The sequence below is a fragment of the Polypterus senegalus genome, chromosome 12 (assembly GCF_016835505.1).
Source record: "Polypterus senegalus isolate Bchr_013 chromosome 12, ASM1683550v1, whole genome shotgun sequence".
NCBI lineage: Eukaryota > Metazoa > Chordata > Cladistia > Polypteriformes > Polypteridae > Polypterus > Polypterus senegalus.
Window position 1 is genome coordinate 11,936,970 of NC_053165.1, and position 26,464 is coordinate 11,963,433.

The window sequence follows — 26,464 nt, forward strand, 5'->3', positions numbered from 1 at the left end:
CTCTGATCCTGTCACTATTCACATTCCAGTTTCTTTTGTATATTTCACAAGTAGGCTAAACATACTTGTCCCCATACTGTGGACTGCAGTCCTAAAGACTGACTTGATACTGCATATGTAATAATAAAGACATGTTGCCACAATTCCTACACATCTTGCTAAAGAGGTAATTCAACAGTTTGAGAATGCTTTTCATATCAAAGTGTACTAAAATCGTAGGATACTAAAAATTCTATCCCTAAAAACAGTGGGATCCAGCCACAACACACTAATGCAAAAATCCACAGCAGGGAGAGTTACGTGTGTGTGTTAATGTTAAGAAAATCCATTTGCTAAGAAGAACTTTCCATGTCAACACAGGCAGCAAACACAAATCTAAGATGCTGGATTTGAGTGTTCACCACATTCAGCCCTTGACTAATAGTTCCTTCCCAGATGTGTATCAATCCAAAGGCCCAGCACTCCAACACCACTACTGTGCATAAAATATCAGAAGGATATATTAAATACCTCTGTTACTCTTCCCAAAAGAGAAGCCTGTTACAAAGAAAGGGTTTAAAAAAAAAATATATATATAAATTTTAGTAGCATAAAACCGACATTTTAAAATCTGCTAAACACTTTAGTAACAACAAGCTAAGAACATTTTAAAAATCCTTTCCTTTAAGTGCTGAAAGTAATCTAAGTTTCAGATTTTGACTAAACAAATGCATTAAATTCCCTCGCTAAAAGAATTGTTTTCAGTTTGTTTCTCCCTATAAAATTCAAATATTGACTTACCTTAGTTCCTACCTTACCACATTTATATGGGATACTCAGGTACATCCAAATTAGTTCCACTGCAGTTCTCCCCCACACCACCCCCACCCCAAAAAGCTTTTGCCGGAAGGGATTTATTTAACAATACTTTAGTAAAATGCATTTGGTTGGGACATTGTGAGCATACAACTGGTTGACCGGTCAAGTGGATTATGCAAACAAGAGATTTTTTCCATGGATGTATTCATACTGTTAGTTACCCAGAATTGGTCACCATAAACACCTATATCAGAAATTACACTACAAACTACATGGGGTGTCTGGGCTTGCAAGTGTCCTGGATAAAAACCAAGATCCAGGCCTTTCACAAGCTCTAGGGCACAGCCATCGGCAGTGGGTGCGTCTGTGGAGAGAGTGTTGACCTTGTCGAGGGGTTTATTTACCCCAGCAGCAATATTCATCTCTGGTGACTCTTACTATAAAGTCAGTAGACGGATTTGGAAATGAGGGGGTCATGTGGTCACTGGGAAGGGGTGTGCGCCATTCCCAATATCTATGCAAAAGGATGAAGTTCCAAGTCTTTATAGTCCTGTTGCGAGACATGCCATTAAGGCACTCAATCCAGAATATACAAACCTGTTTTATTTTTAAATTAAGTATTCAGGTTCTGGTCAGAGAACACTACAATAAAATTCACATTAAAACAGGTTAATTCAAATCGAAAGTACAGTGTATAGAGTTTAAGTCAAAAGGTGTGGGGACATATTGAAGTGTAGGGAACTTAAGTGCCATAAGTTATTTAGGGTTCAAGATCAAGAAGGTGCAGAAGCAGTCTGGCACATCTAATGTATAACATGCTTAAATAATTTAAGCAGCCTAAGTGAATTTCACATTTGTGGTTTTGGTTATTTGCAAGTTCACTATGAACAATTAAAATGGAATATTTTGGCAACTTGCCAAAAGACTGCAGAAACTCAGAGGATGTGCAAGTCAAAAATATATAAATACTGAAACTGATTTGTATTGCATAAAATAAAATGGCCAGCTGCCTTCCACCCCTAATCCTTGCAAGTTCAAAAGGTATGTCCTGTACTATGCAAAGTTTAGAGTTCACAGGCTCTTTGCAGCTTGAAAGCTAAAATTTTGTATAAAAGAAGTCAGTTAAATGTGATCCCAATGAACCTTTGAAAACGTCATTGTTTTCATATTCACTCTTATCTTGCCATCATTTTGGTAGAAATGCATCTGCCTCTTCTATAAAGAGTTCTACTGGCTTATCCCGAAATTGTAATTTCCCCCAACCCACTCCCCCACTACTAGTGAAAGATTTACTTTCTGTGATGTTCTGCTGTTTTGTTCTTTATTTACTCTCCAATGGTTTTCTTTAGCTGACCCTGTACAACTATGCTTTGACACACAAAGATGTAGAAAATTGTAGTTTTCTCTGCACAGTTACTGCATTATATACAGATGTCACCTTTATTTTGATATTGTTTGCTTTACTTCATGAACTATTGGCTACTGCAATTTATGCACCAAATAATGAATAATCCTACTTTATGAAAAAATATGAACAGCACTTTGCTAGAATACACCTGGAAACTATCGATACTATTGATAGAATGACACAATACCCCCTGGAGGCCTGTCAAGTATTACAGAAACATTTGAATGAACACTTGAGTCAGAGTGACAGTTACACATAACTGGTACCCTTTGGTAAATATGGCAGTGGCACACAGCTAAATGGTCTACTCTCTAAAGGCAGCTGGGTCGGGGGTCTTGTAGGTTGGCCTAAATCAGAAACCAATCCTTGCCAACAGCAGCTTATTTTATTGTATGGCTTTTTGTTTTTTGGCCTTAAGCTCATTGTTATATTGCAGTGTTTCCTTGATTTGAAACCTTAACAATTCTCAGACCCTTTTCTGTTCAGCTTCCTCCAAAATGAATTTAATAAACCAGAAAGTTCATGAGGAATACACAGGTATAAATGGATATAGACTAGATGGAGAATTGCTGCTTCTTTTATCATTTGCATTTTATTACTAATAAGGAGGGATTACAAACAGTGAATGCTGCTAAAGACTAAAAACACTTAAGATTGTGGAATCTTGAACAAGTCAGAACTAAAATAATAAAAAATATTGCTTGAACAGCAATAACTGACTTTTCATTAGGAAATTGGGTTAAAAGAAAAAAAGCCTGCAGTGACTCCATTACCAACTCTGTAGACCCCTGATCTAGGTAGAACATTTCTACTGGTTAAATATGTAAAACGTAAAAAAAAAAAAAAAATCAAGAAGGCTTAAACTCCACTTTCCAAGTTAAGGTTGCACAAGTTTACCAGTAAGTAACATCACAGCATAAACCTACACAGTATGACACTTGATCCTTAAAGAATATTGAAGTGTTAATACATCTTGGAATGGATGCTTTATTTTTTTTTTTAGATTTATTTTCTACATTACAAACCCAATGCCGTATGAGAATCAAAAACAAAAGACAAGTGGATTTCCACACATTTGGTGCAAACCTTTAATTACAGCCTAAATCACTGCTTGCTCATCATGTACCAATTTGTCATGAACCTCTGCATACTATGCCCAAGGATGTAGAGAGCACAAACTAAACACTACTATATACACACTAAGGACTACAAGAGCCAAGGTGTTACATCTATACAATGATACTTACATAAATGAGGAAACAGACCTATGAAAGACATTTAAAAAGTCATTTGTTAGATGGTTCTCCAGTCAAAGCGGAAGGGTCAGGTAAATGGAATACTGTATATGCTATCAATCTAAATGTTCTGAGGCAGGAAAAAAAAAAAAAACTAAACACCCACCACTGTCAACTCCAGGGCTGCACTTGCCAACTGTTTTGAAGACTCTTAAGCTCCATTCTATGCATTTGGTGTCATTCTAGATAATAAGAACTACCAAGTATTGAATTCTAAAATGGTGACTCTCATTTCCTTATGTTTAAGTCTTTCAATATTTTCCTTTATTAAGCTAGAAAAATCAAATGCTTTATAGCTGTCTAATCTTAAAACAATCTAATGTATGAAAACAAACCCATCATCTGAGTAATTAAACATTGCAAATCTCCAGCTGACCAAATAAAACTGTTAAATGCCTTTGGATCACATAAACATAACTGAAAGAGTATCAGAGTCTACAAAGTGTAGGTAAGCAGTTTTCGATTCAGGTTTCCCCAATCAAACTAAACAATGCAATAATTTCCATTACATGTTTATATATGTTAATGTGAGAATAATCAAAATACGAAACCCAAGCATAGAAACTTAAGACTTAGCATTTCAGTAATTTAACAAATGCTTAAGCAACTCTCCAATTCATTCCTGCTCATTGACTGAATACAAGTCCGTTCAATTCAGTGTCTTTTCAACAGAATCTCGAATTTAAAAAATATTTCTTAAAGCCATCAAGTTTACATTTAAAGCGCCATGCTGTTTTGCTCCCCATTTCAGGAACTGGAAAAAAATGTTTCAAAAGTTTACATATTAACATTTGGTGTCAAAGTCGGACCTTTCCCTGCAAACAGTTCGATAAGCTTGACATAGTAGAGTAAAAAAATGATTTTTCAGCTTCTTCTGCCATCTCTTCCACATTTCCCCCTCCCCTCCAACATCATCAAATTTCTTTCAAGCCCTTTAATACACATCATTTATGGTGCATTTTTCTTAAGCATCTTTCCAAAATTAGTACAAAAAAAAAAAAAAAAAAAAAAAAACACATTTCACTGCCACATTAACAGCATTTCTAGAAAATCTGAGGTATTAAAATGTCACTTGCATAGCCTTTTCCATTAAGGTGGGTGGTGGTGGTGGTTTTCAAGGACCGACTCCACCAGCCAAGCAATGCATGAACACTCTAGTAGATCAGAAACCCAAAGGAATTACAAATATTAATCGTTTAGAAGTTCAAATGAACATATATTTTCAAAAAAAAAAAGCTAACGCAAAGCATTCCCTAACCTTTATTAACTTCCATATAAAAGTAAGAGTATGCAGAAGAACAAAATAATTGGTAATATAGTACTTATGCATAAGGCAGTAAGTATGCATGAACAACACGGAGATCAAGAATGCTTTAAAAAAGAAAGCTAGACATCCGTGTTAGCGCAAGCTGTAACAGAGCTCATACTTTTTATATTTAGAAAGGAAGCAAATGAAGATCTTTGCTGCCAACTGCTATAACCAAATTCAAAGCTTCCTCCTGAGGTCCAACACTAAATTCTTATACTCTAGCTATTTCTGCACAAATATACATCTATCTATTTATTAAACAATTGATTTGTTGTCCTGCAAGTTGGTATCTTTGCTTCTGTATCTAAAATTTCCCTTCCCTTCAAACAAAACGAAAACAAAATTTTAGTGATTGGCAATAATGGATACAATGAGGTTATTAGAAATAAACGATGCATTAGGATTAAAAGTCAAAACGGAGGTAAGGGATTTAGGGGTAACTATTGACTCTGACCTGAATTTTAAAATCACATATTAATCAAATTACTAGGATAGCATTTTTCCACTTTAAAAATATAGCAAAAGTTAGACTCCTTATAACATTGATGCTGAGAAATTAATACACGCTTTTGTTTTCAGTCGACTAGATTACTAACTAACTCCTCTCTCAAGACTACCCAAAAAAGACAAATCAATTGCAACTAGTGTAGAATGCAACTGCTAGAATCTTAACTAGGAAAAGAAAATCTGAGCACATCTCTCCAGTTTTGATGTCACTAAATTGGTTACCTGTGTCATTTAGAATTGACTTTAAAATCCTGCTCATAGTTTACAAAGTTTTAAATAATCTCGCTCCATCTTATATATCGGAATGCCTTACACCTTACACTCCAAATCATAACCTTATATCTTCAAATGAGTGTCTGCTTAGAATTCCAAGAGCTAAACTTAAGTGGTGAGACAGCCTTCTGCTGTTATGCACCTAAAATCTGGAATAGCTTGCCAATAGGAATTTGCCAGGCTAATATGGTGGAGCACTTTAAAACACTGCTGAAAACACATTAATTTAACATGGCCTTCTCATAGCTTCATCTTAGTTTAATCCTGATGCTCTGTATATTCAATTAATCATCATGATTATTCATGGTGGCTCCTAAATCCGTACTAACCCCTACCTTTCTCTTCTGTTTTTTTCCGGTTTTCTGGGGTGGCAACCTGCTCAAAGTGCTGTGATGTCCCTACATTGATGGATTAAAGGCCAGAGGTCCACATGACCATTATCATCAAGTTCTTACATGAGAACCTTGAATACCATGAGGACTGACTGAGGTCATTTATGTTAGGTAGAATGCCTAGAGGGGCTGGGCGATCTCATGGTCTGGAACCCCTGCAGATTTTATTTTTTCTCCAGCTGTCTGGAGTTTTTTTTTTTGTTTTTTCTGTCCTCCCTGGTCATCAGACTTTACTTTTTTCTATGTTAGTGTTACCTTATTCTAATTTCAATTTATTTTGTCTTTTCTCTCTTTCATCATGTTAAAGCACTTTAAGCGGCATAATTTGTATGAAAATGTGCTATATAAATAAATGTTGTTCTTGTTGATGGGGATATGTAAAAAATCTGATTAAACAATGATTTTAAAGGAAAAACTGTACAATGTTTCAGGGATTTTGGCATTTCTTACGTCTCAAGTATTTACCTGTAAGCTTGTGCTTTGGTCAGAGAAAGGAGAGCTGAAAAACGTGGTAACAATGCTCATTACAGTCTCCGTCACATATCTCTCCAGGATGGTGTCTGCATGCTTCCGGTCACTTGTATTGTTGCAAACCTATAAACACAGATGGATAGCTTCGAAAACATCCATAGCACTCATGCAGCAACTCGCAATACAACAAAATAATTTCACACTCATTTCCAAGTATGTGGCACCATAATCTTCAATACAAGAAAATATATATTACCTACTACTTTAAACTCTTACCACTTGAAGGGAGAGTAGATCAAACACTACAATAGCAAAGATTTACCAGTGAAATTATATTCAGTTTTAAAAAAAATATATATATATATATTTGATAACTGAAATGGACTCTCATGAAATATTTCTTGTCAAATGTCTGCCTTTTCTAATAAAATCTAACTTCCATTCTCAAAAAGGCAAAAATACTTTGCAAATAAATAAGTGGTGGCAAAACATACCCTACAGATATCCACCAAGAAATTCTCAAAGAGCTTCCACATGTGATTACTTGTGTAGATTTCCTTCATTTCCACTTCAGTGTCTACGTAACAATGATTCAGAAAGTTGATATAAGCAATTTTCACCTAGTTTGAGCCAAAAAGAAATGAATCAATTTAAATATGGGAATAAAAACTTTAGGTTTTTCTACTAAAGGGAATGTCATGGAATTTCAAAAATAAAGCACTTGAGAATGCCACGTATTTTGGGAAAAAGCAAGGTTGATAAGTTTATAAAGCTTAAAATATTCAGCATGTTTGAGTATCTTATTTTTGTGAGCAATTTTCATAATTAATGTGTAAAGTGCACATAACATTTAGGAATCCAAGCACAAATACACCTCTCTATTCATATATCATGGAAAAGCCAAAGTTTTAATGCTGGGCGGGCAGAAAAGTGACTGAGACATTGTTTAAGCAAATCAGGAGGTTTTTATACGGAAGGTTTTATAGGAATAACTCAAAACTTGCTTAAGTGTGGCAAATGCTGGGCTTCATGTATAGAGTTTTTCTGCAGAGAATACAGTAAATGTGCACAATGGTATATTTTGGTGTTTATTTGTGCAGAAAATATGCAGTAGGTCCCATTTCTAAATAAAATACATTTCATTCCTCCACAGAAGAAAAGCCATTGATTATAAAATTTTAATCGGTATGCTGTGGATTACCTGCATTGCACAGGTCCATCATTTCTGTATATCTGTTTCTACACTATAAATATTTTAATGAGTTGCTGTCACAGTGTGAAATTGAGTCAGTTATGAATTATATTCTGCAGAAAAGGGGGGAAGGGAGGGACACAAAAAAAAAAACACACAAACCACCCTTTAAAAAACTTCAATACCTCTTCTAAATTAGAGGCAAATCTATATCACACACTAACTCTGGAAAAAGCCCAAAAGTTCATTCTGTGACACCACGGAAACTTACCTCAGGGATACAGTCTTCATGAGTCACCACACGCACAATATCATCCAGTGGGAGAAGGGAGTTGCACTTGATTTCGGTGTAAACATTTTTACCCTCTGTACACACTGCTAGCAGTTCCACCAGATGGATGTGGTACATTAGAGCACTGTTCTCATCCATGCGGTCCCGCTCAGAGCGCATCATCTGAACCAGTGTTTGGAAAGATGCTCGGTCATTGTAAAAGACCAGGACATCCTCCCCAGCATTAACAAGCTAAAAAGAAAAATAAGTGAAGTCAACACATGATTTTATACTAAGCAGGGACTGTGCAACTACTGCTGAGTAAATTGATTATTGGCTTTGACACATTAAAAGAATTTTGACAAGAACAAGCCATTCAGCCCAACAAAGCTCACCATCCTACCAACTTCATTTATACAAAATCTTCCTTTAAGACTGTGGGTAATCGAGATGGTATATTGAAGATGTGACAACACCCATAATATTCTCAGAAATCTGACAATGCAATACTTTGTTCTTCAATACTGAAAATATTCTATCCAAAACTATCCTAATTTTATTGATTTTGTTAAAATTAAACATTACATACAAATAACTCAAGCTTTACAAAAAACATCTCAGCATTCCCAACATCCCTAAACTAATCTCAAGGATACTAAGCAAGCACACACTCTGGAAATTGACTCATTCAAGCTACTCCTCGCTCAGTCCATTATAAATCTGTTCATTTGCTGCACTGCATTTAGATAAAGTGTTAACTGTTCCACAATGAGGTTTACAGTGAAATGCAACCAAGACTTCCTGAATCTTAGTTCAGTTTCCAAATAATGTAGCCAGTACAAACAAGATAGTGGTGGAAAATTTTGTATGCTGCTCCATTTTAGTAAAGACATGCAAGGTACATTTGGTAGAATTACTGGATAAAGACTGCTGCCCATTTTGTAGACCTCTCATATGCAACTTACCTCTGCCATTACTATATCTTGGCACTTTTTAATAAATTTTCCTTCAGCTTTTACAATGGTCTGGAGAAATTTGAGGTACTGAACATTTCTGCCATGGGTCTCGATGCAGTGCACAAAATGCTGCACCACACGTTCATTGATCTCACTACACAGCTGGAAGTTGTTCATGAAGATGTGCTGCATAGTTACAGCTTCCAGAATCTGAAAACAACAATCACAATTATGTGTGGCTCTAAGTGCAGAAGCTGAACGTGCAACTGTCTAAGGTTTGAACAAGCAATTAGCACCTTACCCCAGGATTAAGGAACAGATTGATGTGCTTGTGAAGTAGTGCTTGGTTTTGCTGGTTCCCAGCACAGAAATTCTGAAGAAACTCGTGAGCCAATCGCATGATCTCCTGCATGCGAATATCTTCCCCCTTATTGGAAAACAATGTCAACATGCATGCAACATCTCAGACCTTGGCAAATCAAATACTATATTGTCTTAGACAAAGTTATGCAAGTATCCACCATAGCAAGTTAACAGAAGAAACCATTAGGATTTATAATATTTTGAAGTTAACTTTCACAAATAAACACTTTTAGCATAATATTGAGGAACACCAACTACAGTAATATTCTCACCATAGCATTCTAAAACCCACTGTAATTCTAACTACAGTGAAAACCAGCAACATAAGAGGGCCTATAACATGCTGGTTTATTACACATTACATTATGTTGTGGAAATAAATTGCCACACTTACAAGTCAGTCAGTAAATTCTGGACAGAAATGTTGGTATGGTCACTTTCCATTTAATTTCCCTGGTGAAGACTTTAATCATTACATGTGACAACACAAAGATCTGAACCTTTGAGCTTTGGTGTTGAGCTCTAAGCACACCTAGAAAAGCACAAATCTAAAAACTATACAGGTGTCTATAAGTCTATGAGTCACATTTTTCATAACAAAGTACACCCCTTGCCAAACTGCAAGATAAGGAGTGCAGCAACACTACATGGCAGATTTCCATACTTCTTATACACGACTGTTTAAGTTAAAAAGACAACTTAATACTACACAAGCCAGTTTGTAAAACAGGGTTTTTGTAACTAATGAAAAACCATATGTGCATGTATAAACACAGGAATACTAAAGTACACGGATAAAAATAGTAATTGACAGCTTTAACCGGAACATAAATATAACCTGATTGATTGCATAATGAAGTGTGGAGAACAGGACATCAATTTTTATTGATTTAGCACACTTAACAGCCTAATGTTGCTGAAACGTTACATGAATTTATGTAATGTTTTGCTGCCAATTTTCATTTGTACTCCACAAATGATACTTTCAGTGTCCAACAATAGTGTACCAGCAGACAGATTCCACTTGCCCCTGATACTACTTTTCCATCGTTGCCATGTCCTGTTGAAACTTTTCTCCATGTTTGTCACTGAATGCACCAGCATAAGAGTTGAAGTCTAAGTATGAACGCAGAAAATTAATCTTTAGCGACATGTTCCTTTTTGTGGTTTTATATGCTTGAAGCATGTTTTCAACCAGCTGGATGCAGGTTGGTGTTCTGTAGTTCCAAAGAAAATGTTCAACTTCCTTGAATGCATTTCTATGTGATTCCCATTGGCCCCTCTAGCAGATTTTTGAACTGCTTCTCATTGATATTTTTGCAGCGCAGCATTTTGCCGTTAATTGTGACGCAAGTATGAGAAGATTTTTACAGATAAATGCTAAGGGAGGCTTTTGCAGTTTTTCCTTGCCAACTACAAATTTACGTCCACCTGTAAGGTGAGAATACAACCCATTAACTCCAGTGGTATCGAATGAAATGAGAATTGTACATCTGACTTGACTGTTTTCCATGCTCCGAGTCATTTAGTGATTACATTGTTCCTGGGCACATCTCTTCCAAGCAGGTCAGGGTACAGTATGGTTGTCCCAGCCTGGAATGATCAGACTAGTCAAATAAATTAGACTTTAGGGGAGTTACATTGGGAGAAATGTGCTTGGGCACAGAACAAATTGCTAGAGTGCGAGTACCCTCTTAAATTTTAAGTTACCTGTACTGAGCATGGGGTATACCTGTTGCAGGTTTACAAAAATCACTTGCTTTGCCCCTTTAACAGATCCTTTAATTAAACAATTACTGCTTTAAACCCTGAAAATTTCCCTGATCCACCATTAAACCTGCAAATAGCTTTTAATAATCGCTCCCCATAGTCTAACTCCTCTCTATAGCATGTGCAGTGTGGATCACAGCATAGTTAGTTCACAAACAAAGCCAGTACCTTCTCATAAGGTATTTGCAACAGTTCCAACACCACAGCATGAGCACTCATGTTCCTTAGGAGTCGTTGCTGCTGCTTTCTGTTTTTTCTACCTGTTGAGCCTTCTTGGACACACAGCTTACTAAGTCTCATCAAAATCTGTAAAAGAATGAAGATAAAAATTTCAGCCAGTACAGGTTCAAATTTATTATTTGCAGGATTTCTGCAGACAATGTTCAGCTTGAGTAACAATGAAAAATTAGCAGAAAGGTGCACTGGCAACAAGTGTAACATTCTAGAGCTCTCTGGCTGTGACTATTGTCCCTGTTCAACATCACATGTTCAGACTATATCCACACACACTGAACTTTACTTGTTCTGTTAGGACAGCACTGTACCACTCATCACAGAGGACCGATATCCTGAGCATCTGCTGGGTTATTTGGCCTATAGCTTCCTTAAAAAGCATAGACTAATTCTCCTATAAATTAACCCTTCACATCTTTGATGCTCTTGTGCCTAGCCCTTCCAGAGTACCCGGTTAACATTCAGGGGATTGTATTGCTTATAAAGGATCTTCCATTTTTACTGGCTCAACAAGAAAAGTCCTCCTCGCCATTGCATGCTCCCCAATTTCCAATGGGCCTTGTTGGGCATCACTTGTGCTACTCATGACCTTTTTTGTTTGGAATACAAATAATTGGACAATCATTCACACTTACTTCCTTCACAATTCTGTAGTTATAGCTGCTGGTACTTTCATGTTTACTAGACTTGTCAGAACCACCAACATCAGCTTCTTCCTGCAGGGTAAGACAGGAGTGAGAATCGGGAGTTCAAGCAGAAACCTTGACAACCTTAAGCATCTGGATGAGACAGACATCTTAGCTATTAGAAAGACAAAACACACTTAAAAAGGACTGAATGGTCTCATTTGTCACATTTCTAACATTCTCAACAATCAACTTTACATGAGAATGAGTTTATCTAAACTCTGATATTTTCAAGTAAACTGTTAAAAAGTACATGCATACATTGCCTACACAATTGCTCTACAGTATGAGTTTATTTGTAATATTACAAACTATTTTAGCAAGGTTTCAGTTTATACAAAGTAGTCAGCTTAAGACAAAAAATGATGCCCTGCCGTTATTAATGTGGCAACACCTAAGGACTTCCCACTACAGGCATAGCCAACTTTTGAGACTTACCTTTGTCTTCACTTCTGTCTCCCCTGCCGGGCCATCCCCAGCATCAATTGCCTCATCTGGTCCCTGACGCTTATACACCCAGAGTTCAGACTTTTCCACAATTGAACGCAGCTGGTCCAAGTCTGACTTGATCTGTTTATAGTTGTCAACATCTTGGCTTGTTACAAGCAGCTGAACCTTAAAATTAAAGTAACTTAATAGCATAAATCTTTCAAGAGGAACCATTCCCAAGTCACCATTAAAAAAAAAAAAAAGTCACAAAATGCAGTTATCTATAGAGAAAATTACTACAATGAACATTCAATTTCAGAAAGACTAGCTATTAGCTAAAATATTTTACCTACCCAAACAAGATTATATATTCTTGTACACAAACACAAATCTTGTGTAAACGGGGTCTAAGCGAAGGATGTGGAGACTAAGACTGAATTTGTACTATCCTCATTTCCAAATTTGAAAAGAAACCAAAAAAGCTGAAAAATCATTTTTAAATTTATAAAAAGCATGCATTTTGCAAAGACTAAAATATGAGCATTTACTATAAAATATATTTTGCATACATAAATGTAAAGCTCTGTAAGGGAGGACTGAATTCAATCATATAGGTAAACAAGATTAGTAAGGCATTAAATCTGGCAAACAATTTAAAAAGTGCAATAAATGAATACTTGTCCTAAGTAGGCAACTTTTGGAACAACAAATTCATAATTAAGTTGTAATTATACTATTGTAAGTTGTATTGATTTGTACATATTCTTTTGTTTGCAATGTCTTTTACAGGAAAAAAGGCAACTAATAGACTTTCTTAATCCAGTTTGACACTGCTAAGTCAAGCCCATCAAAACACCCATTGCAAGGCTGGAACCAACCTTTGAATATGTAAAAGTGCATCCAAAAGGCACACAGCAACACATGGCCGATTTACAGTTACCAATTAACTGACCAGGCATTTCTTAAAAGCCATGTCTAGTGATTCAGTCATAGCCTTCATATTTATTTAGCCGCCTTAGTGAGTCTGAGGCAGCTGACTGAATGCTAACCATGTAATGTGACATACCCAGTAACTCACTCTGACAAAAATTAAACTTTTGTCATTAGTCATAGGAGAGGGCTCTGTGCGAGTGAACCAACAACCAGTGAATGCTTATCCAAAGTATAATGCATATAATGCAGTGAGGAAGCATAATGAATGCAAGTGTTTTGGACCTCACAAACAAGACACTTGTGGGTCTTGTTTAACATACCATAAAATTGAAAAAAGGAAAAAAAAAAAAAAAATGGACCAAGATTGTGGCTGAACTTACTGTACCCGTTAACTCTTTACCAGGCGGCATTCTATTACCTTTCAAAAGAGGGGGCAACCAAGACCACTCAGTCGGTACTCAGTCACCAAACTGACATGACCAGGGATATATAAGTTGTGTAATATGGCCTAACTCAGAGGTAAGATCAGCAGTTCTGACATATCATGACTTGAAGTTGAGTAATTTGAAATTGACTTTAGGATATGGTAGAGAAAGCAGGTTTCAAATCTACACAGACAGCAGAAAAATACACTAACACTGTTCAGACATGGATGTTAACCCAGGATTCTAGAGCAGTCTCTCCTTCATACCATCTACTGCTCCACTTAGTTACTGTATACTTAATGAAATGCACAATAATTTAGTCAGATAGAAAGGTCCTATTATCCATGCTTACAAAAAATACAAGGTACCTGTTTAAAAGCCTGTAAGACCTCTTGTCTCTGGCTGAAGTGTCTGAACAGAAGATGAAGAGCACCTGAAACGAGGGGAGGGTAATCGTGCATTGTGAGATGAAGCAAAACACGAAGAAATGTCCTGCCTCCATGATCATCCAAATCCAACGGTGTATTTTCTTCACTGAAATAAGAAAAACAAAGTTACACATCCCAAAGCCACAAAAGCAGCCCATCACTTACTTGACCTGCTGATTTCAAAAACTTAACACAGAAAAGTACATCACCTTCCACCAAAGATGCCCTCTGCCTGTTCTTCAATATGTTCAAAATCAAGAGTTCCTAGACAGAAAGGTGAAGAGGTTACTCTTGATCACTAGATTCACTATTCAAAAAGCATCAATGACCCTTTGCTATTTGCTTGGGTGATTAAACATGCATGAATGGCACAGTAGGAAGAACCTCTATTTTGTAAGCGGAAAGTTCAAATGCAGTTGTCATGAACATATGTTTAAAATTCAAATAGTGCAAGCACTAGTAGACTTGGGAGTTCCATGGAACTTGGCTCTACCATATTGTTAGGAGGGTTTAAGAACTAGTGACTGATTGAAACATTTAAGGGTGAAGGAATATACACTACCCTGCAAAAGTTTTAGAACACCTCAGCTTTTCCAGTTTTTTTTTTAATGTAATCAGATGAAATGCAATGACTGATCTAAATCGGTGAAAAGGTAAGCAGTTAACTGCCAGAGAATTTCATTTCAAGTTTAGGTTAGAAAAAACTGAAAAAAATGGAAAATTCAGAATATTACAAATGGGACGTTCAGAGAACAACTAATAGGTTACAAGCTATAGATATTCTGCAGCAATTAAAGTAAATTAAGCCTTACAAGATGAAGCAAACAGGTGTCCCAATGTCTGCCGATTACTTCCAAACCCTCGTCTTAAAGCAAACAGTAAATGTATTGTGAATGAAGGTGCGGAACAGCCCCACGCCCCCAAATGATCTCAGGAGCCTCTTGAATCCAACACAGTAGATAGTCATGACCCGGATGAGCTTAGCACAAGACGACAAAACACCCATATCAAGGGGTAGGTGCAAAAAAAGGTGCTTAGTACTTTTATTAAAGCAAAAGCCATTGTTCCAAAGTGCAGTGCGACTCTTCAATAAATAAATATTCCAGTAAGAGTCCGTGATAGTGGAGGTTAAAAATCCAAAGAAATAATCCATTAAAAATTAGGTTAAAACAATGCAGGAGTTTCCTTTATAATTCTCAGTCTTCTGTGTTTCCCTTTAAAAACCGATGCCTTTCTGATGTTACCCTACTTGGACCTTGAAGCTCAGAGGGACGTCAACTAACAGGTGCAGACACCCTTCAGGTCTTGGCCCATTTCCCCGCCGCCCAATCCATGGCCTTCCATAGTGAGCCATTGGACCCTGCTCTGCTGAGTGTTCACTGCTGCCATAGGGCTCCACCCAACAAGAGGGCACTCCTGAGCATGATGATCATTCCTGGTCCCAAGTCACTCAACTGGATTGATCCGAGCCCCCTCGCACTCTGGCCACATGCTACTCTGGGGCACCATTCCCATCCACCTGCTTCTCTCTCTCTCTCTAAATACTACCTCACTCCTGCCTTTCTTCCTTTCATTAACCTCCATTCTGTTCTTTTTTAATACCACTTCATTCTTATAGGCCTCTGTGGGAGCAGCGTTTCAATCTTGCAGCGCAAGAAGCCGATGAAGCAACTCAAACAGACTGCATCCTGACATGCAGGTGCCTCTCTCCCCAATTACTACACCAACTCCCTGAAGCTGCATGAGTACACACACCCAGTGAGAATGAACCAGCCAATTAAATATTTATTACTGCCACCTTTTTCTGAGCTACAGTCACACAATACCACAGTGAGCCAATCAAGAGCCACACATGGCAACTAATACATGGTACAACCCCAAAGTGGTTGGTCTTTGACTCTAAATAAGCACTTCAGACACTGAGATGGGGGTTGGTTGGGTCTTTTTTGAATCTGTGTCAGAAGTGCTTATTTAGAGTCAAAGACCAACCACTTTTGGGTTGTAATGTGTGACTCTTGATTGGCTCACCGAGGTATGGCGGGACTGTATGTGAAACTCTAAGCAGTTAACAATTCAAAAATACTAGTAGCTATTTTATCAATGGAATCAAATAATTTCCACAAGTTATATTCTAAAATGCAGATCCCATAAGAGGTAAATGCAAGGAGAGTTTACTTCTGGACTTCAGGAAGACATGTGGTTGTATTTCAGTGAAGTGTTAATTGCAACATATTAAGTATCAGAGTAATAAAAATTAAGTGCGTGTATGATCCCTAACCCAACAATGATACTTTATGTATTAAAGGAAATGTTTACCCTAATACTAACCTGGTACATTAGCAATTCCTTCTATGGCACTTCCAGATGGCAGTTCACTCTGAGCATTGCTCTCATCAAACTCCCGTTTAAATATGCACAGAAGACATGAAATCCTGTAATCCAGTCGGACATTGAGTATGAACTATGAGAGAAAACCAAATTTATATATTTATGCCTTCTGGTTGACAAAAGAAATCAGCTCATTGTTTACACTGATTAAAAAAATGAACAAAGGTGGCACATGTTGAGAGGGAATAACCCTCAGTAAGTATATTTCATGATAATTCCTCTGTGCAACCATGTCAAAACAGCCAGCTGGGAGATAGAAATTTTGGAGAGGACTCTAATTCACATGAACCTTGTTTTAGATATCAATCATGCCCTCAGCTTAAATTTACTCAAAACGGGACTATACCAAGTGATTAAGAAGGATTGTTTAAACCAGAGGTGGCCTACTCTGATACTGGAGAGTCACACTGGCTACAACTTTTCATCCTAACCATTGTTAAATAGTGACTAGTTTTTTCTACTAATTAACTTTCTTTATTTGCCATTTAAGAGTCAGACCCTTTAAATCACAGCTGCGCAATGCCAATCCTAGAGGGCCACAGTGGCTTCAAGTTTCTCCTCTAACCCAGTTCCTTCATGAGAAATCATTCATTGCTGATGAAGCACGTATTGCTCAAGTGACATTTTTCTGCTTCATTTTAGATGGCTTGCTTGTTAAGATTTTTTTAGTCTTAAACAGCTGCATTTCTGAATTAATTTTTTTAACTGTTTCTTATTAGGAATAAGATCCAAATGACAAAGGAACCAGAAGTTCTACATCTAACTTGCCTCCATTTCCACCCATGTGTATTAATCATTCAATATATGGTTTAATCATGTACACAAAAGGAAACTGAGGAGAAAGTGGAGAACTGAATGTTATTCAACCGTTTTAGGCTTCAGATCACTTGGATGACACATATACCATCAGAAAGGGGGTGGGGAATCTACGATATAAGAATGAACCGACATGGTAGAGTTCAAACACTAACAAGCCATGAAATTAAATAAGATCTATTATTGGCAAGGACTGTATTGAAACAAAACTGCAGCCACTGCGGCTCTCCAGGGTCGGAGTTGGACACCCTGGTCTATAATACTAAGACCTGCGAATTTATATTATATATACATACATATACATGCGCACACACACACACAATTTAGAATGTCTGCATTTGTATGTGGAGCCATGGTTCAGTAGGGTTAGCATCAGCAAGAGGTACCCTAGGGACACAAGTATTCAGACCCTCTACTCAGAACTTAGTTGAAGCCCCACTGGCAGCAATTCCAGCCTGGAGTCTTGATGCGACAAGCAACACATCTCTGCAGAAAGTCTCAAGCACTGTCAGGCTGGATCAAGACTATTGGAGCACACCTTTCAGGTCTCTGCAGATGTGTTCAAGTCTGGGTTCTAGATAGATAAAATAGAACATTCCCAGGGGTGACCATAAGCCACTCCTGTATTGTCTTTGCTTTGTGCTTAGTATAATTGTCCTGCAGGAAGGAAAATACACAGCGCAGAGCACTCTAGGGCAGATGAACACTAAAGATCTTTGCATTTTGCTCTGCCCAGCTTTCCCTCAATTCTGTTCTCCCAGTCACTGCCACTGAAAAACCATGCCACTGCATGATGCTGCTACCAACCTACTTCAATGTTAGAATAGTACTGGACAATAGTGCCTGGTTTCCTCTTTCCACTGGTTTCCACTTTGAGTGTTCTTTAGAGGACTTTTTGCAAACTAAATGGGCTTTCCATATATAGCCTGGCCTCTGTTCCATACACCCCAACATTACTGGATCACTGCCATGGTGGTGGTTGTTCAGGAAGTTTCTCCCATCTCCACATTGATATTCACTCTGGTTGAGCTCCAGAGTGAGCACCAAGTTCTTGGTCACCTCTTACCAAGGTCCATCTTCCCGGATTGCTCAGCTTGGCCAGGTCTCTAAATAAGCATCATGGTTGTTCCAAACTTTTTCTATTTAAGAATTATGAAGGCCATTGTACTCTAGGGAGCCTTCAATGCTGCAGACATTTTTTGTAGTCTTCCCTACATCTATGCCTCTACTCGGACCATGTAGCATTATATATAATCATGTCTAATTTCTGCAGGAAAACCATTCAACCTTATGGCTCGGCTCTTGCTCTGATACACATTGTCATCTGTTGGACTTTCATCTGCAAACAATTTAATTGACTATTTATAGACTCCAAACAAGGTGTAGAATCATTAATGACAAGTAATAGAATGAAATACACCCAAGCCAATGCTTGTGACAATTTAGTATTTAGTTTACTTTTAGTAAACTAGCAAAAATGTCTAAAATCCAGGTTTGACCTTGTCATTTTGGGGTATTGAGTGTTGGATGTTAGGAAAAATAATGAATTTAGATGATGTTAGCATAAGGCCGCAAGATAAATTATGAAAAAAGTGAATACTTTCTGGATGTACAGTATATGAACCTGACTCCTCTACTGGATTGTATGTTATCCTTTGGCAATGCAAGAGAATTCCGCAAACCTACAGTGTTATGGTCACATACCTGAAGTATTTCTATAATCTTCAGCTTGGTGTCCATTACAAGTATATCTTCTTTCTCAGGTTCATTTTGTTGCTTCACAACATCACCATCAGGAGGATTGATTGGAGTCATGGGGAGGAAGCCACCCCCCCTTAAAACCACTTGTGTCATGAGTTCCCCTACACCATGTATGGACCTCATCACATTACTTCCTATTAAGAAATCAGATTTATGCATCTCTGTTTTAGCACAAAGAAAACAAAAAAAAGCAAATAATCTGCCCCTAAAAGCAAACATACAAAAAGAGACAAAAAAGGGAAAGCCAATATGGAATATCTTGTTTCCCTCAATTTACACTCCCACAAGACTGCAAGTTCGAGTGTTACCCCAAAACAAATTTCAAACCAGCTACTGCAAAAAAAAAAATTAAATAAATAACTCCAAAACTAATAATTTACAAGAAAAATACAGTGTATTCTAACCGTACGGGAAGAAAATGTTCCAATAATCTGGCCTTTTCATTTATTTACACTAGCTACAGCATAAGCTATTTAACCTATTTCTCCTTAAAATTCTGCTAAACTGAAAAAGAAAAATATGCTTTACTGAATAAGTCTCCAAGCAAAGAAACTGTTTTGTTCAAAGCAACTAAAAGGCAGATGGTACCTTTGGCTTCATCTTCTTTCTCCAGCTTGTTAACTGGAAACATGGTAGTGACATGAACACAGTCCAATATGGCTAGAAGAATTTTTGTTAATCTCAAGAGATCACTGAAATTGTAGAAGCCAAAGTAAATCAGGTTTCGGGCCAGATTCACAACCTTTAAGATATAAGATAGGGAAGGGTGGGAGGAGGGGGTGGGAATTTAAAAAAAACAGAAGCGTATGTGAATCTATTCAATATCAGTAGCAGAGAAGATATCCAGACAAAACACACTTGACAACAGGGACACTGGAGCCTGTAAAGTACACCTCCGCCACCATGCACATGCTACTTTAACTTTACCCCATGGTGAAACAGAACACGTCTGAAAATGACAACACTTATTATCAAGAGAAAGCATGAGCAAACAGTAATAATTCTGGAGACAATATTACAGACAATATTAAAAATATATATATATTTTTTTTAATGCAAGTTTGGAAAACTGCAGAAAATAATGGGGCTTACAGGCCCTTTTCTCTAAAAGACAGCCTAGCATATAATATGGTGTCTAAGCTTAAATAATTGACTGTCATTTTTAAATAAGTATAAAAAGTTGCAGAACTAAAAAGGGCTAAAAATGCACATACCTCAAAAGTGAGCTTGTTTTTTTCTTTGTCAGAAAATGGGAAACTTTGGCAAACAACATCCCTCAGGTACTCCTCAACAAACTCCATTGTCTGTGCAAACCTCTCCTTAATTTCGTCCTTTGAAGTGCCACTGTTGTCATAGCTGCCCAAAAAAAAAAAAAACTCTACATACATGCAAAGAAATCCCTTATGTTAGGGACACCTCTTTAAACACAACTAAATACTGAAAAACTATTAGTGCCATTACACACAAATGCATGCTAAAATAAGCAGCAACATGTTCCATGGACCATAAGAGTCAACATCTGCTCCAGTTTTTGGTACCTAAATACAGCATAAACAGACAGGAAAAAACAACTGCACATGTAAGAAACTGGCCTTCAAAACACTAGCTAGCTACTTATTTTTACTAGCTTTTAGTTTTACTCTGCTGGCTTAGCTCTCTTTCTCAGGGGTAAGGGTTGATTTGTTTTCGATCTTTTTTGTAAAAATTGATTTGTATGGAACGTTGTGCGATTTCAATTATAAAAAAAAAACAAAACAAAAAAACCCCCCCACACACACATCAGCTAGCTAATAACTTTCCACTGAATACTTTTGAGAAGTAAGCAACGTGAAGTTGTCCTCTAAAATCATATTTTAATAAGCTGAATATAAAGGGTCTATATGTCAAAGACCATCATTGAGCACTGACCATTCTAAAAATGTATAGTAAATATTGAGGCACATCAGAAGCCATTGTAAAATTAAACAATGACCAATGACATTAAGGGATTTGCCCAACACTCGAGAACTAACAAAGTAGAAGATGGGCACCCACAATGAGCTATATAATGCAGGATGCACAGCAAAAGCCATTAGTTAAAATAAATGTTCATTTGCATAAGTAATTGCATGCAAAATAAGCTGTGCAACTAATCTCTCAACAGTGCACAGCCCATCACCACTACACCCCCTTGTCTCCCTCCTTCAAATTCCAAACAAAGTCACTCACTCATCGATAGCAATTTTGGATGGAATCTCTGACCACAAGCGGGCATACTTCACAGGAGTGACCTGCTCCTGTGGATCCCTGTCCACATGCATGTGTAGCATCATCCGACAGAAGGATGCTCTGAGGTCATACGGCAGGTTCTCATCAGACATGCATCGTAGGATCAAGTCCACATCCAGCTGGCCAGAGATTTTGTTGATGGCAAGATACTGTCTGTCAAGACACATCCGAGCAAAGAGGTTCAGCTGATATCTAAAGGGGGAGATAAAAAATAAACAGTTAGGCAATGCATGACAAGGAACTTCAAGAGGTAACAGACAGAAATAAAACCACCATTATATTTAAAACCTGCTCTTCTAAGCAGTACATTTTGGGTAAAGGTCCAGTCGTTAAGCAAAAAAGACAGAAAAGGTGGGAGTCTGGAGATATTTGGCCAGATACAATTTGAGCTGCATAACTCCATTTTACAAGACTTACATATCTCATATTGTTTACTGAATCGCGGATTGATCAAATTTTTGTTTTGTAAAATAATATTCTCCTATACTATTTTAATTCTCCCTTGGGGACAAAAAGTATAATCTAATCAAATCTGCTGAAACTCTAGCACACACAGTCGGCGCCAGCCTCAAATAAAAATTCATATATTCAGTTTTTCACCTCTGCAGGCTTGTCCTAAGAGGTCTACCACAGCACATCCCATTAGCCTTGTGTATAAAAGAGCAGAAAGGGGATATTTATGGGCCTCAGCTTATAGTTTTTAACTGTGGGTCTCCATTTTTATTGCAGAGGCAGCACTTAAACAAAACATGTTTAAGTTATAATCCTACTCCTGGTTTATGAAGGTTTACAACATAGGGGAAAAAACTCTTAGGATCTCTACAATGTTTTGACACAGTTTACATTATTAACCACTCCAGATAAAGCATATTTTTCATACATTCCAAAAAAAAAAAAAGTGTAAAATATGAAACTCCACCGAATATAAAAATAAGGCTGAATTTTCATCCTCATAATAGAAACAAAAGCACTAAGAGTAAACGTATCAGAAAAGATCAAGGAAAATAAATTAACTGTACAAAAACTGACAGTAGAAATGAGAAAGAATGTGTTGGTTCTCAGACTAAGACAATTGGTGTTAAAATGCAATCAATCAACATTTATTTATATAGCACATTTTCATACAAAAAAAAAATGTAGCTCAAAGTGCTTTACAAAATGAATAGAAAAATAGAAGACACAATAAAAAATAAACATAAGTCAACATTAATTAACATAGAAGTAGTAAGATCCGATGGCCAGGGTGGACAGGAAAAAAAAAACACTCCAAAAGCTGGAGAAAAAAAATAAAATCTGTAGGGGTTCCAGACCACGAGACCGCCCAGTCCCCTCTGGGCAATCTACCTAACATAAGTCAAACAGTCCTCTTTGTATTTAGGGTTTTCATGGAAGGACCTGATGATGGTCACGTAGACTTGTGGCTTTCAGACCATCAATGTTGGTGCATCATGATGCTTTGAGTAGGTGGTGGTGGCGCAGGCCGCCACCACAAAGAAAACAGAAAAAGAAACAGAAGAGAGAGTAGGGGTCAGTACGGATTTTGGAGCCATTGTGAATAGTTATTATGAAGAATTGAACATACAGAGTATCAGTATTAAGTTAAAGTGAAGTTATAAAAAGGCCATGTTAAAGTAATGTGTTTTCAGCAGTTTTCAGCAGTGCTCTACTGTATTTGCCTGGCGAATTCCTATTGGCAGGTTATTCCAGATTTTAGGTGCATAACAGCAGAAGGCCACCTCACCACTTTTTAAGTTTAGCTTTTGGAATTATAAGGAGACACTCATTTGAAGATCTAAGGTTACAATTAGGAATATAAGGTGTCAGACATTCCAATATATAAGATGGAATGAGATTATTTAAGGCTTTATAAACCATAAGCAGTATTTTAAAGTCAATCCTGAATGACACAGGCAACCAGTGTAGTGACATCAAAACTGGAGAAATGTGTTCAGATTTTCTTTTCCTAGTTAGGATTCTAGCAGCTGCATTCTGCACTTGCAAGAGATTTATGTCTTTTTTGGGTAGTCCTGAGAGGAGTGCGTTACAGTAACAAAACAAAAGCGTGAATTTCTCAGCATCTTTCAATGATAAGAGGTCTAACTTTTGCTATGTTTCTTAAGTGAAAAAATGCTGTCCTAGTGGTCTGATGAATATGTGATTTAAAATTCAGATTACAGTCAGTTACCCCTAAGTTTTTTACTTCGGTCTTAACTTTTAATCCTAATGCATCAAGTTTATTTCTGATAACCTCATTGAATCCATTATTGCCAATTACTAAAATTTCAGTTTTCTCTTTTAGTTTGAGAAAATTACTATTCATCCATTCAGAAATACCAGTAAGACATTGTGTTAGTGTATCGAAAGAGTCAGAGTCATCAGGTGCTATTGATAAGTACAGCTGTGTGTCATCAGCATAGCTGTGGTAACTCATGTTGTAACCTGAGATAATCTGACCTAACGGAAGCATGTAGATTGAGAAAAGCAGCGGACCTAGGATAGAGCCTTGTGGACCACCATATAGTATATCATGTGTCTGAGATTTGATTACCACAACTCAAAGAATTTTCTACCTGCCAGGTAGGATTCAAACCAATTTAAGACACTGCCAGAGAGGCCCACCCATTGACTAAGGCGATTTCTAAGAATATTGTGATCAATGGTGTCAAATGCAGCACTCAGATCTAAGAGGATGAGAACAGATAAATGGCCTCTGTTTGTGTTCACTCGCAAATCATTTACTACTTTAATGAGTGCAGTTTCTGTGCTGTGATTTGTTCTGAAGCCTGACTGAAATTTATCAAGAATAGCAGGTTTATTGAGGTGGTCATTTAATTGCAAAATGACTGCCTTCTCTAAAATTTTACTTAAGGGCAGGTTAGAGATGCGTCTAAAATTTTCAAAGGCAGAAAAATACAGCATCTTAACATAAAATTGCAATTTATTTCTTCTCCCAAAAACGCCAACAATGATTAGCACTTAACTCTTTTCAGTATACAGTTAACAACCTTAACTACTCCAGTGCTAACTCCACCTCATGGACTGCGCCAAATGTACAAACAAAATGCCTGCTAGAAACTGTCAGCAGTACTCCAAACAAGATTCTTAGTACCTGGACATTTCTAAACAAGCACTCTATTTTATTGAATTTTTCATTGCAAGCACTATCATACAGTAGCTCAATTTACTGCTAGAGCTACAGTATATTAGCTTACATTTTTTTTTAATCCCACCTGTAATAGCTTAAGACTTCCACATCTTCCTTCTGCCCTTCCTTGGCATCTTGAGCTAATTCACGGATACTCTTACTGCGAATTTCCCTACTACTGTCTTTCCAGAAAAGCCAGACTTCCTCCTCATCCTCTTCAGTATCCTCAGCAGGGGTTTCTCCACATGGCACACCTTCAAACTCAAACCGGGACAGTACCAGCCTACAAATTACCACAGAAAACACCAGAAGCAATTAATAGCAGGAAATGTTCAACATTTACTGTACATAATACACATACAGCTGGATACTAACTCACTTGGTTTCAATAAGTATGTCTGCGTTGGCTGGGTCCAAAACCGCAGTGCAGATGAGTTCTTGTGTAACAGGAATGGATTTGTTCATTGACACACAAAGGTCCGATAAGTAATCTAAAAACCTTAAAAACCATTAAAAAAAAGTAATATTTCAGAGACTCAAAGATAAAGCTTACATATCTCCTAGTAAAGTCAGAACACTGCCAGTGCTGTTTTAAGCTGACCACTTAAAATGGTTAATGAGATGACTTTCCAGTCAGTGGGAGCCACAGGAATACAGTAGTTAAGGCCCTGCATTGAAGCGTGGATGCTTTGGAAAATGTAGAACTGTTTATGATTGTACTATGGAAAGAATGCAGAACCGAGAACCCAGGATTAAATCCCTATACCACTCTGCTATTAAATACTATTGTCTATTGAGGGCACCCTATATTCACTCCAAGTACAAAGGGTCGTTCCATATTATGTCTGCTACCACGGTGTAAATGTTGGCAACTCATTCCGAGATGTAATTTAGGTTAAACAAAATATTACAGCAAAGAAATAACAGATACGAGCAGTTTGAAAGGTTGGTCTTGTACTTGAGTATTGACTCATGGGACATAAGGCCCAAAACAAAATTAATTTACTAAAATAAAGGTTTACCATAAATTGACTATGTGGGTTGGGTAAAGATTTAACAACTTGTGAAACATGTCACCAAGCACCCCCAAAATATATATATGTCATAGACTTTCTTCTAAAAAGTTTTAAAACCTTTCCTTCCTCTCAGTTACAGTGGATTCTGAAAGTATTCAGATCTTCACTTTTGTAAATTGTTACGTTACAATCTTTTGCTGTAATTGTTTAAAATTAATTTTTTCCCCCCATATCAAGCAACATGGAATATTCTAGAATGACAACGTGAAAACAAGATTTTAGAAATTGTGCACAATTAAATAAAACATTTTGACCCAAGTATTCGGACCCTTTGTTATGACAGTTTAAACTTCGCTCAGGTTCCATTCTAATGATCATCAATGAAAGGTTTCTATATCATCTCTGGAGTCCACAACTGGTCAGTTCAGTTGACTGACATGATTCGGAAAGACACACACCTATCCATAGAATGTCCCACATTTGAGCAAAGGCCAAGCCGGGAGGTCAAAGGAATTTCCTGCAAAGCTTAGAGATAGGAGTTTGTTGAGGCACAGATCTAGGAAGTGCTACAAAAACAAATCCTACAGCACTTGAAGGTTTACAGGGGCACAGCTGCCTAAATAATTCTTGCATGAAACACGTTTGAAACAATGCAGCTGGCCACCTGACCAAATTCAGCAATTCTGGGAGAAGGACCATGGTAAGAGAGGTGACCAAGAACATAGTCACGCTGGACGAGTTGGGAGAAACTTCAGGAGAACCACCATCATAGCAACACTCCGCAAGTCGGAGCATTATGATAGAGTGGCCAAACAGAAGCCTCTCCTCAGTAAAAAGATGCATGGAAGCATACTAGGAGTTAAGATGTCTTTTTTTATATAAAGGACTGTCAGACTGATGAGTCAAGATTCTCTGGTCTGATGGAACCAT

The 26,464-nt window shown here is 37.3% G+C and overlaps 1 protein-coding gene across 1 annotated transcript in view; it reads right to left on the reverse strand.

Annotated features, from left to right (window-relative positions):
• Positions 1 to 489: 489 nt before the first annotated feature.
• The window catches only part of LOC120540181 (inositol 1,4,5-trisphosphate receptor type 1), an 86,810-nt gene continuing 60,835 nt past the window's right edge, over positions 490 to 26,464 (reverse strand). Inside the window, exons 18-35 of the mRNA XM_039770734.1 lie at positions 24,898 to 25,017; positions 24,604 to 24,801; positions 21,314 to 21,565; positions 20,320 to 20,461; positions 19,694 to 19,847; positions 19,049 to 19,239; positions 16,469 to 16,601; positions 14,350 to 14,404; positions 14,081 to 14,246; positions 12,364 to 12,540; positions 11,875 to 11,955; positions 11,174 to 11,311; positions 9,174 to 9,299; positions 8,882 to 9,082; positions 7,917 to 8,168; positions 6,948 to 7,073; positions 6,448 to 6,576; positions 490 to 537 (exon numbers count right to left, since the gene is read on the reverse strand). Coding sequence (XP_039626668.1) covers positions 490 to 537; positions 6,448 to 6,576; positions 6,948 to 7,073; positions 7,917 to 8,168; positions 8,882 to 9,082; positions 9,174 to 9,299; positions 11,174 to 11,311; positions 11,875 to 11,955; positions 12,364 to 12,540; positions 14,081 to 14,246; positions 14,350 to 14,404; positions 16,469 to 16,601; positions 19,049 to 19,239; positions 19,694 to 19,847; positions 20,320 to 20,461; positions 21,314 to 21,565; positions 24,604 to 24,801; positions 24,898 to 25,017 — 2,689 coding nt within the window. The remainder of the gene's footprint in view (positions 538 to 6,447; positions 6,577 to 6,947; positions 7,074 to 7,916; positions 8,169 to 8,881; positions 9,083 to 9,173; positions 9,300 to 11,173; positions 11,312 to 11,874; positions 11,956 to 12,363; positions 12,541 to 14,080; positions 14,247 to 14,349; positions 14,405 to 16,468; positions 16,602 to 19,048; positions 19,240 to 19,693; positions 19,848 to 20,319; positions 20,462 to 21,313; positions 21,566 to 24,603; positions 24,802 to 24,897; positions 25,018 to 26,464) is intronic.